The sequence below is a fragment of the Calidris pugnax genome, unplaced genomic scaffold, assembly GCF_001431845.1.
Source record: "Calidris pugnax isolate Ruff unplaced genomic scaffold, ASM143184v1 scaffold139, whole genome shotgun sequence".
Lineage (NCBI taxonomy): Eukaryota > Metazoa > Chordata > Aves > Charadriiformes > Scolopacidae > Calidris > Calidris pugnax.
In genome coordinates, this window is record NW_015090863.1 from 80,244 (window position 1) to 91,054 (window position 10,811).

At 60.7% G+C, this 10,811-nt stretch overlaps 1 protein-coding gene across 4 annotated transcripts in view; it reads right to left on the bottom strand.

Annotated features, from left to right (window-relative positions):
• Window positions 1–587: 587 nt before the first annotated feature.
• Window positions 588–10,811, bottom strand: part of ASPHD2 (aspartate beta-hydroxylase domain containing 2) — a 12,100-nt gene continuing 1,876 nt past the window's right edge. For 2 of the 4 annotated variants that reach the window (XM_014944799.1, XM_014944795.1), the window contains exons 2-4: window positions 6,358–7,471; window positions 3,738–3,851; window positions 588–2,273 (exon numbers count right to left, since the gene is read on the bottom strand). In XM_014944799.1, coding sequence (XP_014800285.1) covers window positions 2,164–2,273; window positions 3,738–3,851; window positions 6,358–7,246 — 1,113 coding nt within the window. In that variant the 5' untranslated portion in view covers window positions 7,247–7,471 and the 3' untranslated portion in view covers window positions 588–2,163. Of the gene's footprint in view, window positions 2,274–3,737; window positions 3,852–6,357; window positions 7,472–8,267; window positions 8,371–8,407; window positions 8,436–10,811 lie in introns of those variants that run through there. The other 2 variants (XM_014944796.1, XM_014944797.1) reach the window with 2 other exon arrangements.

The following is a 10,811-nucleotide window of genomic DNA, read 5'->3' on the forward strand; positions in this document are numbered from 1 at the left end:
CTAACGAGGGCCAGAGGCCTCATGTGGAGGGATTCTTGGTGTTGCCAAACTGGTTGTGTGCTCGAGGTGGTGCCTGGCACTGGTTTTGGGGCAGGAATTCAGTGAGAACCCAGCAGTCCCTCCACCCCAGCCCCAGAGCTGCTCCCCACGGAGCTGCCTTTGGTGCGTCAGAGCAGGCAGCTGGAAGCCACCGTGTCTTTGAAGGCTCTGGGCCAGGCTGGTGGCCCTGCTGTGGAGCCCAGCGAGTGTTCCCAGCTGGGGGACAAGCAAGAATGTGGCTTTTTCTCTTGTTGGTGACAGTCAGTGACCTGCAGGCTCTGCAGTGTTTGGACCTCAGGGGTCTGGGAGATCCAAAGATACTCCCTGCCCCTCCTTGGCTGCGGGTGAAACACTGGGCAGGGAGGCTGTAACTGGGCAGGACACAAGTCCTGAGTATTTTAAAGCAATATCCTTGCTTGTCATATCACCATCCCACCCTGGAGCTGCTTTTCCAGCATTTTTCTCCCCAAATCAGCCACCTGGGGCGAGCAGCACCCGACCCCTCAGTGTTTTCCTTGGCCCTGGAGTAATTAAGGCAGCAGGCAGAGTCCTTTCTGTTTTCAGCACAACTGTTTATTGATAATCTTTGCTTATCCACTGTATGAATGTTACCAAACCGTAGGACAGTTACCAAAGCCAGCCTGTTCCCTCAGGCTCTGCCTCCAGGTAGTCAATGCGTGTAGAAATCATGCACTTTTTCGGATAATTCTGTAACAAGACAGGTGTAAAAAATATCTCGGATGTATTTGAAATCTCGGCCTTATCTTGCAATCTGATCGTTGAAAAAAAAAAACAAACCCAAAACAAACCTGTAAAGAACTCGTAGGGGAGCGGGGGCTGCCTTCCCTCCCGGGTGGGGTGTGGAGGTGAGTGGTCCCCAAAGCCCTGCTGAGGCCACCGGGGCAACTGTGTCCCAACTGGAGGCACGAGGACAGGGGGGAGCATCTGTGACGTGTCGTGCTTCACCTCTAGCGTGGTATGAACCCTACGGCAGCTCTGGACCCCAAAACACCACCACCCCCACCCCCCCCCGAACAAACCCTGGGTGCTGGGGTGACCTCAGGAAAAGCGTGTTGGTTGGTGGGTGGGCAGGATTCCCTGGCGGGGGTGGAGAATTGGGCTGTGGAATTAAACACCCCCTGCCTTTGGAAACCTTTCCTTGGCTGCCAGGAAGGCACGAGCTGTCTCTGGCCCCAGGAAAGGAGAAGATGGAGCAGCAGAAGGAAGAGTGACCTTCTTTCATCCCTGGCTTTTGTCTACACGGGCAAGTAAGAGCCCTGGGGGGGGCTCCCAAAGAGTGTCCCTGCCCCTGGGGGGGGCTCCCAAGGTTGCAGATAAAGCGAGAAGGGGTTTTAGGCAATTAATAACACCCTTGGCCAGATTAAAGAGCGGGGCTCCATGCGTTCTGTCCCTTCGACAGGGTGGATGTCGGGGGCTCCTTCTGGGCTTGCTGGGGCTAGGGGGGACCGGTGGCTACGAGGGCAGCCAGCATCGTGCCCGGGTGGCAAAAAGGTCTCTTGAGGCAAGAGCCACGTGCCAGGGCCCTGCTGGCATGCGAGGGAGGCAGCAGGAGCCCCTGGGCTGGGGGTGCAAGAGCTCTCTGCAGGCAGAACACTGCCCTGCCCCATCTGCCCCAGCCTGAGCAGCCCCTGGGTCCATCCATCCATCCATCCATCCAGGGACCGCAGCGGGGCCAGGGGCAGGCTGGTTTGCTGTTTTGGTTGTGCATGTGTGTGTGTGTATGTGGTTCTTTTGATGGCCATGAGAGGTTTTACATTATTACATTCAAACAAACACCCTTGGTTTCGTTACTCTACTTCTGAACACGGCAAAAAACACAGTAGCAACAGGACATGTAGGAGGGCGGCGCCGGGGGTAACCACGGAGGGAAGGCGAGGCGCTGCCCTGCTGGAAAACGGATCCCCCCTCTTTTACCTCAAACCGGGACAGGGGGGAAAATAATTTCCGACGATGGGAGGAAAGAGATGGGCGTCGATACAGGTCGCAGTTTCCATTTACAAGAGCCCCCGGGAGGCCGTGTGCTGGGAGGAAGCCTCCAGTGCGGCGCCGGAGCCGCGGCGGAGCTCAGCCGCCCTCCAACCCCCACCCCGCCGGGCAGCGCCGTCATCGGCCCGGGGCGAAGATGAAGTCGAGGGCTTGGCGCTCGGCAGCGGCCACGTTGGGGTGCCACAGGTCCACCATGAAGACCACGCGGGGACCCTCCTCCGGGGGACCTGGGTGGGATGTGAGCAATGGGATGAGGCTCATGGAATCATAAGATGATACGGGGCTATAAGGGACCTCTGGAGATCATCTAGTCCAGCCCACAGCAACATGTCCAGGTGGGTATTGGATGTCTCCAGAGATTGAGACTCCACCACCTCCCTGGGCAGCCTCTTCCAGGGCTCTGCCACCCTCAAAGTGAAGAAGTTCCTCCTCATCTTTAGATGGAACTTCTTATGTTCGAGTTTGTGCCCGTTACCTCTTGTCCTGTCCCTGGGCACCACTCTCCAGCAGGAGAGGCCAGTGCTCGCCCTGGCACAGGGGTGATGGGCTCCATCCCAGGTGTCTGCCCAGTGCGACCCCCAGGAAACACCTAAACTGCCTCTTACTGGGAGCCCAGTGCCTCCAGCAACTGGTGCAGGGCATGGTCTTCCCTGCTGGAGCTCCGGGGATGCTTGGGGCCATCAGACCCCGAGGTTTCTCTTCGCAGGGCAGCGGGGGCCACGCTGAGCTCACCCTCCTTTGAGCTGTGTCTCGGAGCTGCCGCTGCGACATTCCAGCCTTCCCAGCTCCACAGCAGGGTTGATGTGGGAGCAACAGCTTTTGTTCTCCCACTCCCTTCGCCTGCTCCCCTGCATAAAACAGCTCTGCCAGACACTTTGATGTATCAGGTTAATCCGGGAGAGCTGAGGCGGAACAGCCTCCCTCCATGATGGAGAAGGGGCAGCAAAACAGGCCGGGGTGAAGCTTTTCTCCCTGCACAGGAGATGGAGGTGCCACTGGCTGGTCACCACCAAGCTGCTGCCCTGTCACAGGGCCACCACAGCCAGCAGCGAGGGAGAGATGATGCTGAGGATGTCAGCACCGGAGCCCATGCCACCCTGCAAAGCTCTGGAGGACAAGGGAAGGCTGGGTGCCTTGGTGTCCTCATGCTGGTGGGACAGCCCAGGAGTCCCCCACACCTTCTGAGTGTCTCTGCTTCCTTCTCCATCCCACCCCTGGGCTGAGCCTGGCCTCCATGGGCATCCTGCCATGGGGTGATGGGCATCTGGCCATGGGATGATGGGCATAGAATCATTGAATGCTTTGGGTTGGAAGGGACCTTAAAGATTAATGAGCTCCAACTCCCCTGCCATGGGCAGGGACACTTCCCTCAAAGCCCCATCCAGCCAGCCATGGGGCCACGGGCATCCTGCCATGGGGTGATGGGAGAAAATTGGTCCCCAAGACAATGCCAGCATCACCTCTCCTTCCCTGCCAAGTTCTGCAGGGCTCTCACATGCTTCAGGCTCCCTCTCCCAGCCCCAGCTCAGGAGGGGTGGCCAGTGGCTGCTCTCCCACTGCTGCTGGTTTGGGTCAGGGGCTCAGCTTATTGGGTTTAGGGCTCTGCAGCAAAAAGGTTTCTCCATTACTGGAGAAGATGGGGCTGTTGGAGAAGGGGGAGGCTGCGAGGACCCGCCGAGTGTCACACTCACCTTCATGAAACGCCGTGTGCAGGAAGGAGTCGTCGAAGAGCAGGCAGCGCCCCTCAGCCCAGCACTGGGGCTCGCCCCCCACCACCAGCTCGCAGTTGCTGGGCGTCTTCAGACCTTCAAGGAACAAAGAGAGAGGAGAAGGGAGGGTGAAGGCGATGCCGTGCTCCCTGGCACAAGGGAGAAGCCCTGAAATGTGGTCAAGTGAGCTCCACGCTGCTGTGGAGGGGCTGCTTCCCCCCGGGGAGCTGCAGCAGCAGCAGAGGCTGCACTGAACTCGGTGCATGGCAAAGTCCAGGGTTCAAACCACGCACAGAGCTGGCACCACAGGGGGCAGGGGGTTGGAACTGGAGGATCTTTAAGGTCCCTTCCAACTCAAACCATTCTATGATTTACAAGCTGAACCCCAAGCCTGGGGCAGCTCAGCCCCTGCTCCTCTCATCCCCAGCTGCTGTAGGGCACCCCCCCCACGAGCTCAGCATCGTGGGCACTCTCTTCCACAGCTGGAACAGCCACCAAAGCCCACAAAGAGTTTCCTGCTACATTTTCTAGCTCCAAGACCCAAGGCAGAGCCTGCCTTCTCCTTCCCCCAGCTCTGCAGTGATTACCCTGCCCACCCCAGGGCTGGGGTAGGGGGAAATGCTGCTCCTGGACTCAATGGGCTCCGTTCCCCGCTCCCCCACGAGGTCCCCACTCAACCTTGTCCCTCAGTCCCCCACCTGAGATGCTGCCAGGCCCCCACCGGGCAGCCGTGGGGCCAGAAATCCAGGGGAGGGTCGCAAAACCCTCTGCTAAGGGAAGAGGCTCTGTGAAGGCCATCTGAAGGACAATCCTGGAAATAAAACGTGTCTTTTCCTAAAATACTCGCGCGAGTCAGGCCAGCTCGACGAGGGCTGATCCCGTCACCCCCTACATGGGGACTGCCACCCCCCCCACCAGAAATGGCTCTGGTGCAGAGTCAACCTGCCCCGAGGATGCAGCCGTGGTGGAGAAAGGGGTCAGGGCTCACGTGGCTGGTGAGTGCTAACGATGCAGCAAACGAGCAGGAAGGGACCTCGCAGAGATGTCAAAACCCAAGCAGGGGCTCCTGGATGCCCAGGGGAGCTGGGGCCATGGGTTTTTCCAAGGGAGGTGTCCAAGCCTGCAAAACCCGAAGCCATTTCCCTGCAGATGCTCCAGCTGGGGAGGAGGGAGCTGAGCAGCCAGGGGGGAGGCGGGGAGGAGGCAGCCAGAGGGACACAGCCTTTCCATCACACACACATCCATCCAGTCCCTTGGAGGGGCAGAGCCGGTGCCTGTGCTTGGCCCCGAGCAGTAATGGGGTTGGGGTAAATCCTAGAGAGAGATTTGGCTACGCTGACAGCTGTTGTGGCTGTTCAGAGCCCTGAAAGGGCTGGTTGTCTCTTAAACGTGACGTAGAGCGAGAGCAGAGCCCCCAGCACCACGGTGGGGATGTTGGTGAGGGCACGAGCAGCCCATCAGCACACCCCAGGCACGGTGCTGTGTCCTGCTGGAGAGCAGATGGAGCTGGAAAGCGTGGAAGGGCAAGGGAATGACCCGCATCACTCATCTCCCCGGGGGGGTGCGTGCTCCAGCTGGAGGGCTGGCCCCAGCTCCATGCTCCTGGGGTTGGGAGCATTTGTCTGAGCCAACCTGGACCTCGCCACGCTGGCCCCCTCCCAGGAACCGCTCTCAGCCCCTTGCAAGGAGAAGGCATCTCCCCAGCGAGAGGGGAGAGCTGGTGGTTGGGCATTGGGCTACCTCCTGGCACCAACAAGGGCACGTCCCAGCTCCCCAGCGGCTCCCCAGCCCTGAAGAACTCCTCGGCTCAGCTCTGGAGGCTGATTCCCTTTCTAAATAAATGGCCAGTCACCGCCTGAGTGTGTTTACCCGAGAGGAGTTGGCTGAACAAGCGCCTGCGGTGTTTGCCAGCACAGGGCCCGTGCGGTGCCTCCCCCGGCACGATCTGCGCCGCTTCCAGCGCGGCAGAGTCCCACCATCTGTGCCACCCAGGATGTCCCCATCCCCGGCACCCTGCCACCAGCCCAGAGCTCGCCCTGCCAGGGGTGGGGGGTACCCCTGGGACCCCCCTCTACACTCCTGATTTGCAGCATCTTTGCCTGTATCGTTCCCGAATTCCCAGGAGAGAGGGAGCTCCCTGGGGGGTGGCGGTGCTGGGAGACAGCTCGGTCCTGGGAGCAGCATCCTGGGCTGCCCCACATCCCTGCAGAGTGTGTTGGGGTTGGGGGGGATGTTCAGAGCCCCCCCGCACAAAATCTTGCACCAGGGTGACCCTGAGCCTCCAGGAGAGCGGGAAGAGGAGGAGAAACGCTCCTGCTGGGGACTTCGGGGAGGTGGGTCACCCTGGGGGCACTCAACACTGGCCTCTCCCAGGGAGGCTGCAGCCAGCAGAGCCCCAAAACCTCCCTCACGCTGGGTGCTGGCTCCAATTAGCAGCAATTAGCAGCCAAACTCAGCGAGCACGGGGTGCGAGAGGCCTTTTTCTGGGCTCCTGCACCCAGGCGTGACTCCAGCCCTCTCCATCCACCCGTGGTCCAACCAGGATGAACCACCACCACCACAACCACCACCACTCCTCCACCCCGGGGGGTGGGGGGCTTACCTAGATGGCAGCGGATGCGGATGTTGGTGGGCCCGTAGTGCTCGGCGATGACGGTGCCCGGGCTGAGCACGGAGATGCAGGCATTCCCAAAGACATTGTTCCCAATGCAGGTGCGAAGGCTGCCGAGCAAGCGGTACGTCCGTGGGCATCTCCTGCAGTTCCTGGGCACGCACATGCCCTGGTTCACCAAGTAGAAGGTGAACCACTCCCCGCTGGGCGTGCTGTTCATTTTCCATCCTTGGGGGAGGCTGCAGTTTGAGAAAGCTTTGTAGAGGGTCTCAAACTCGCAGAGGATGGTCTGGAAGTTACGTTCCAGCAACTCCACGTCGTGTTTTTGAGCGTCCCGGGAGAAATAGGGCATGGTAGGCAAGTCGGGCAAGAAGAAGACTTCTGGCTTCTGGATGGAGGGCCTGCTGTTGAGGTAGCGGCCTTGCTCGCGGATGCCCTTGTGGATCCTGCCCATGCCGGACCAGGAGTAGCGCTTGGCGTACTCCTGCAGGTTGTGGTAGAGTTTCTGGTTGAGGCCGTCGTGGTGGGCGCAGCGCACGCACTCGGGCGAGTGGCAGTAGACGTAGCCGTTCTGCACCCCGTTGGCCTCGGCGCCCTGCATCAGGGCGTTGACGGTGGGGTAGGAGGCGCGGGGCTGCTCCCTCCCCACCTGGTAGCAGTACCAGAGGAAGAGGAGGAGGAGGCAGGCCACGGCGGCCAAAGCGGTGGCGTCGCAATCCCGGAATGACTGGATGCCAGTGGCGATGAAATCCCGGAGGCCGTCCAGGGACCAGCTCCAATCCATCAACCACTCCAAAGACATGGTGGCGCAGCGGGAGGAGGGGCAGCGCAGGGGGGCCCGGCGGTCAGTCCTGGAGGTCCTCAGGGGCACCCACACCATGCAGCTGGGCCGGGGCGCGGGGGGAAAGGGCTGCCATGGGGAAGCGGAGCTCTGGCTCTCCCCTGAGCCCCTGGCAGCTCGGCATTGGCAGCAGCCACCCGGGGAGGAGGGTGGCCAGGCTGCCCAGGGGGTCCCAGTGTGGTGGGGTCAGCAGGGATGTGCCCGGAGGGTCCCCGACGGCGCTCCTGGGGTGATCATCCTGAAAGGCAGGGCTGGAGGAAGGCTCTGGGGAGAGAAATACAGAGGTGTTAGGGAGGCAGTTTCTTCCTTGGGGTCCCGGGGGGTGCTCAGTGCACAGGGTGCAGCCAGGACCACATCCCAAGGCTGCGTGTGGCACTGACTCCTGGTGAGGGGATGATGGATGAGGAGCCCTCCTCTCCACCCAGGAGCCCAACACCATCCCACGCTGAGAAAACCCCCCACCACACCCTTCCCAACAGCATCTTCCCCAAATATCCAAACGGGAGGTGACAGGGAGAGGCAGGTCCCACTGCCCCAGGGTGACCATCTTCCCCTCCTGCTCTCCCCACCGTTTCTCTCCTCCATCTCTGCTTTATCATGTCTGAGATCTGGCTGATAAGGCAGCGAGGCAAAGCTGGGAACAGACACATAACAGCCCTATCTCTCAGCACATCACTTTATCCCCTCCATCTAAATGCTCTGAAATGATTCTCCTTCCAGCAACTGAGCCCCAAGCCCACCTGGTGGGGACACCAGTGCCCAGTGCTCACCCAGGGCACGGTGGCGATGGCAGCAGGTGGCTTGTTTGATTTTGCCAACCAGAAGCTACCACCCTCGGGTCACAGGAGCCAAATGGCTCCCAGCACCTCCACAGCTCCTGGGAAAAGAGCTGGGTGAAGAGAAGATGCTCCAACTCCTCATAGCCATGAGTGACATTTGCTTGCCCCTAAACTCCATCCCTGGGTACCTCCAAGCAGTGAGGGCACAGGGGCAAGCAAGGCAACGGGTAAGACACACAAACCAGGCTGGGAAGCACACCCAGAGCCTTGGAATTACTGACGTGCAGTATTCAAAGCCACTGATCAGGAGTTTCCACAGGTGAGGTCTCCACACCAAGCAGATGCTCAGGCTGAGGAACGTGCGGAGGGTCACAGCCCGTCCCAGAGCACCGAAAGCAGAGTGAAGGATACAGGCTCTCACCCGGATCATCCTTGCTGGTGCTGTGCCCAGAGTGCACCTCCGGGATGTGCCACGGTCTGCACAGCCCCAGGCAGCACAGGGGGATGCAGGTTGGCAGGAGCTGCAGAGCCAAGAGCTCTCCGTCTGGGAGGAGATCCCAGAAACAAGGATGATACTGGTCATGGGGAGGGAGATGCCATGGGAGCTCATCTGTAAAAGCATCGACTTGAAGGAGCAGGATGGGTTTATTAGGCGGGGAAGCCATCCAAGCCCTTCCCGGCCCTCCCTGCCAAGGTCCTGCAGGCTGTTAATGAATGTGCATTTCCCTATTGATTGCGATGGTGATGTGCTTCAGCTGGTGGAGCTTTGGCTGGGACCTCACCCTGCAGCTGTGGACCTTGGGCAGGGCTGGGGATATGGGGCTTGGGGGAGGGACATCCGCACCCCTCCACCCTACTCCCTTGCAGCACGTTGCGTGGTGTGCCCCGTCCCGGGAGCTGCAATCCACGTGGCACGTCGCAGGCAGCCTCCTGGGAATTTGAAGATAACTTTCCTCCATCCCCACCACCTGGCATCCCTCCAGACACGCCGAGTTCTCCAGCCCTGGCTTCAGTAGGCAGGGCACAGCCGTGGAGCCGGTCCCAGGGGTGTTCCCTGAGGCCACCACAACGTCCCCCACGGTGCTGGAGCGTGGCCGGGAAGGCAGGCAGAGCCCTGGCATGATCTGTATTCAGGGTGGCTCTCGCCCTGACAGTCGAGCCAGGAGCTCAGCAGCTCTGATCAGAAGCTGACTGACAAAGCCAATGTGCAGGGATGGGGGGCAGAACTTGGCGGGGGGGCACCCAACAGCCTTGGGATGCCCAAGCTGGAATCGCTCACACCCCTGCAAGGCTGGCACAGCACAAACACTGCCCCTGTCAACACCTCAAAGGGGAAAAAAACATCAGTGGGGAAAAAAAAATCAGTAGGAAACCATCAAAGCAGTGAGAGATGAAAGCCCCGGTGCCCACGTGCAGCTTGTCGGGGCCCGGAGCCAGGCAGGCAGGGAGCCTTTGGGCTACCGACCCCCGGGCTGCGGGGGGGTGCTTCAGGCAGAGCCTCCTCCTGCAGGGATCCAGCCCGGCAGCTGCAGCGCTGATGCAAACCTGCCCAAACCCCCCCAATCTGCAGGGGCTGTGCAGAGGGGGGTCCCCAAACACCAGCACCCTTCCCGGAGGATGCTGCGTGGCCGGGACCTGCTGCCGGGCCGGTGGGTGCCATCACCCTTCCAGCTGGGGTGCAGGTGGCCCTGTGCTGGGATGGGGTCACTGCATGGAGCACCCCCGGCTTGAGATGCAAGAATCACAGAATCTTCTAGGTTGGAAGGGACCTTAAAGATCATCTTGTCCAACCGTCAACCTGACTGACAAAAATAGACACCCACACAACAAACAAGGAGCACCATCACTAAACCAGACCTCCCAGCACTACATCAACCCGTCTTTTGAACACCTCCAGGGATGGGGCCTCAACCACCTCCCTGGGCAGCCCATTCCAATGGCTGAGAACCCTTTCAGTGAAAAAATTTTTCCTAATATCCAGCCTGAACCTCCCCTGGCGCAACTTGAGGCCATTTCTTCTCGTCCTGTCGCCTGTGACTTGAGAGAAGAGACCGACCCCCACCTCTCTGCACCCTCCTTTCAGGGAGTTGGAGAGAGCAAGAAGGTCTCCCCTCAGCCTCCTCTTCTCCAGGCTGAATAACCCCAGTTAAGAAAAGCCCCGTCAGCTGAGAATCAAGAGCGGGGATGGTCCGGGAGGAGTGGAAATCCATTCCCCACGGGGGAAAAGCCCTGTCAGCTGAGAATCAAGAGCGGGGATGGTCCGGGAGGAGTGGAAATCCATTCCCCACGGGGCTGAAGTTGTGCAGGACGTGGAGGCGAGCGGCGTGCCAGGCAGCAGCGCCGTTACGTAAGGGAGGCAGAGAGAGGCTTCGCTGCAGCAGAAAGTTGCATCTCGGCAGCTCGGCGAGGGCCCCCCGGCATCGCCCGGAGGAGACAGGTTTCACCCAGCCCGGCTGGGATCCCCGGGCAGGCCGTTGGGCCCCGCCGTGACGGGGACGCGTGGCGGGGCTCTCCTCAGCTCGGCAACGGCGGCAGGAGGAAGGTTCCTGGGGATGGAGGAGCCTTGGGGTGAGGTAGGGTTGTTGGTTGATGCTCTGGAGCAGGACCAGGTGGCCACAGGCACGTTGGCTTGGCCTTTTCCTCCGGCGTGTGCCACCCTGGTGGTGTCACCCAGCGGGGCTGGTCTCACGTCTCACCCGGCGTGACGGTGTCACCCGGTGCCACCCGCTGTGGCTGCATCCCCCGGCGTGCCAGGGGGCGGGATGTCACCTCAACCGGGCTGCTGCTCCGTGGCACCTGCCACCGTGGTGTCGCCGAACCCCCCC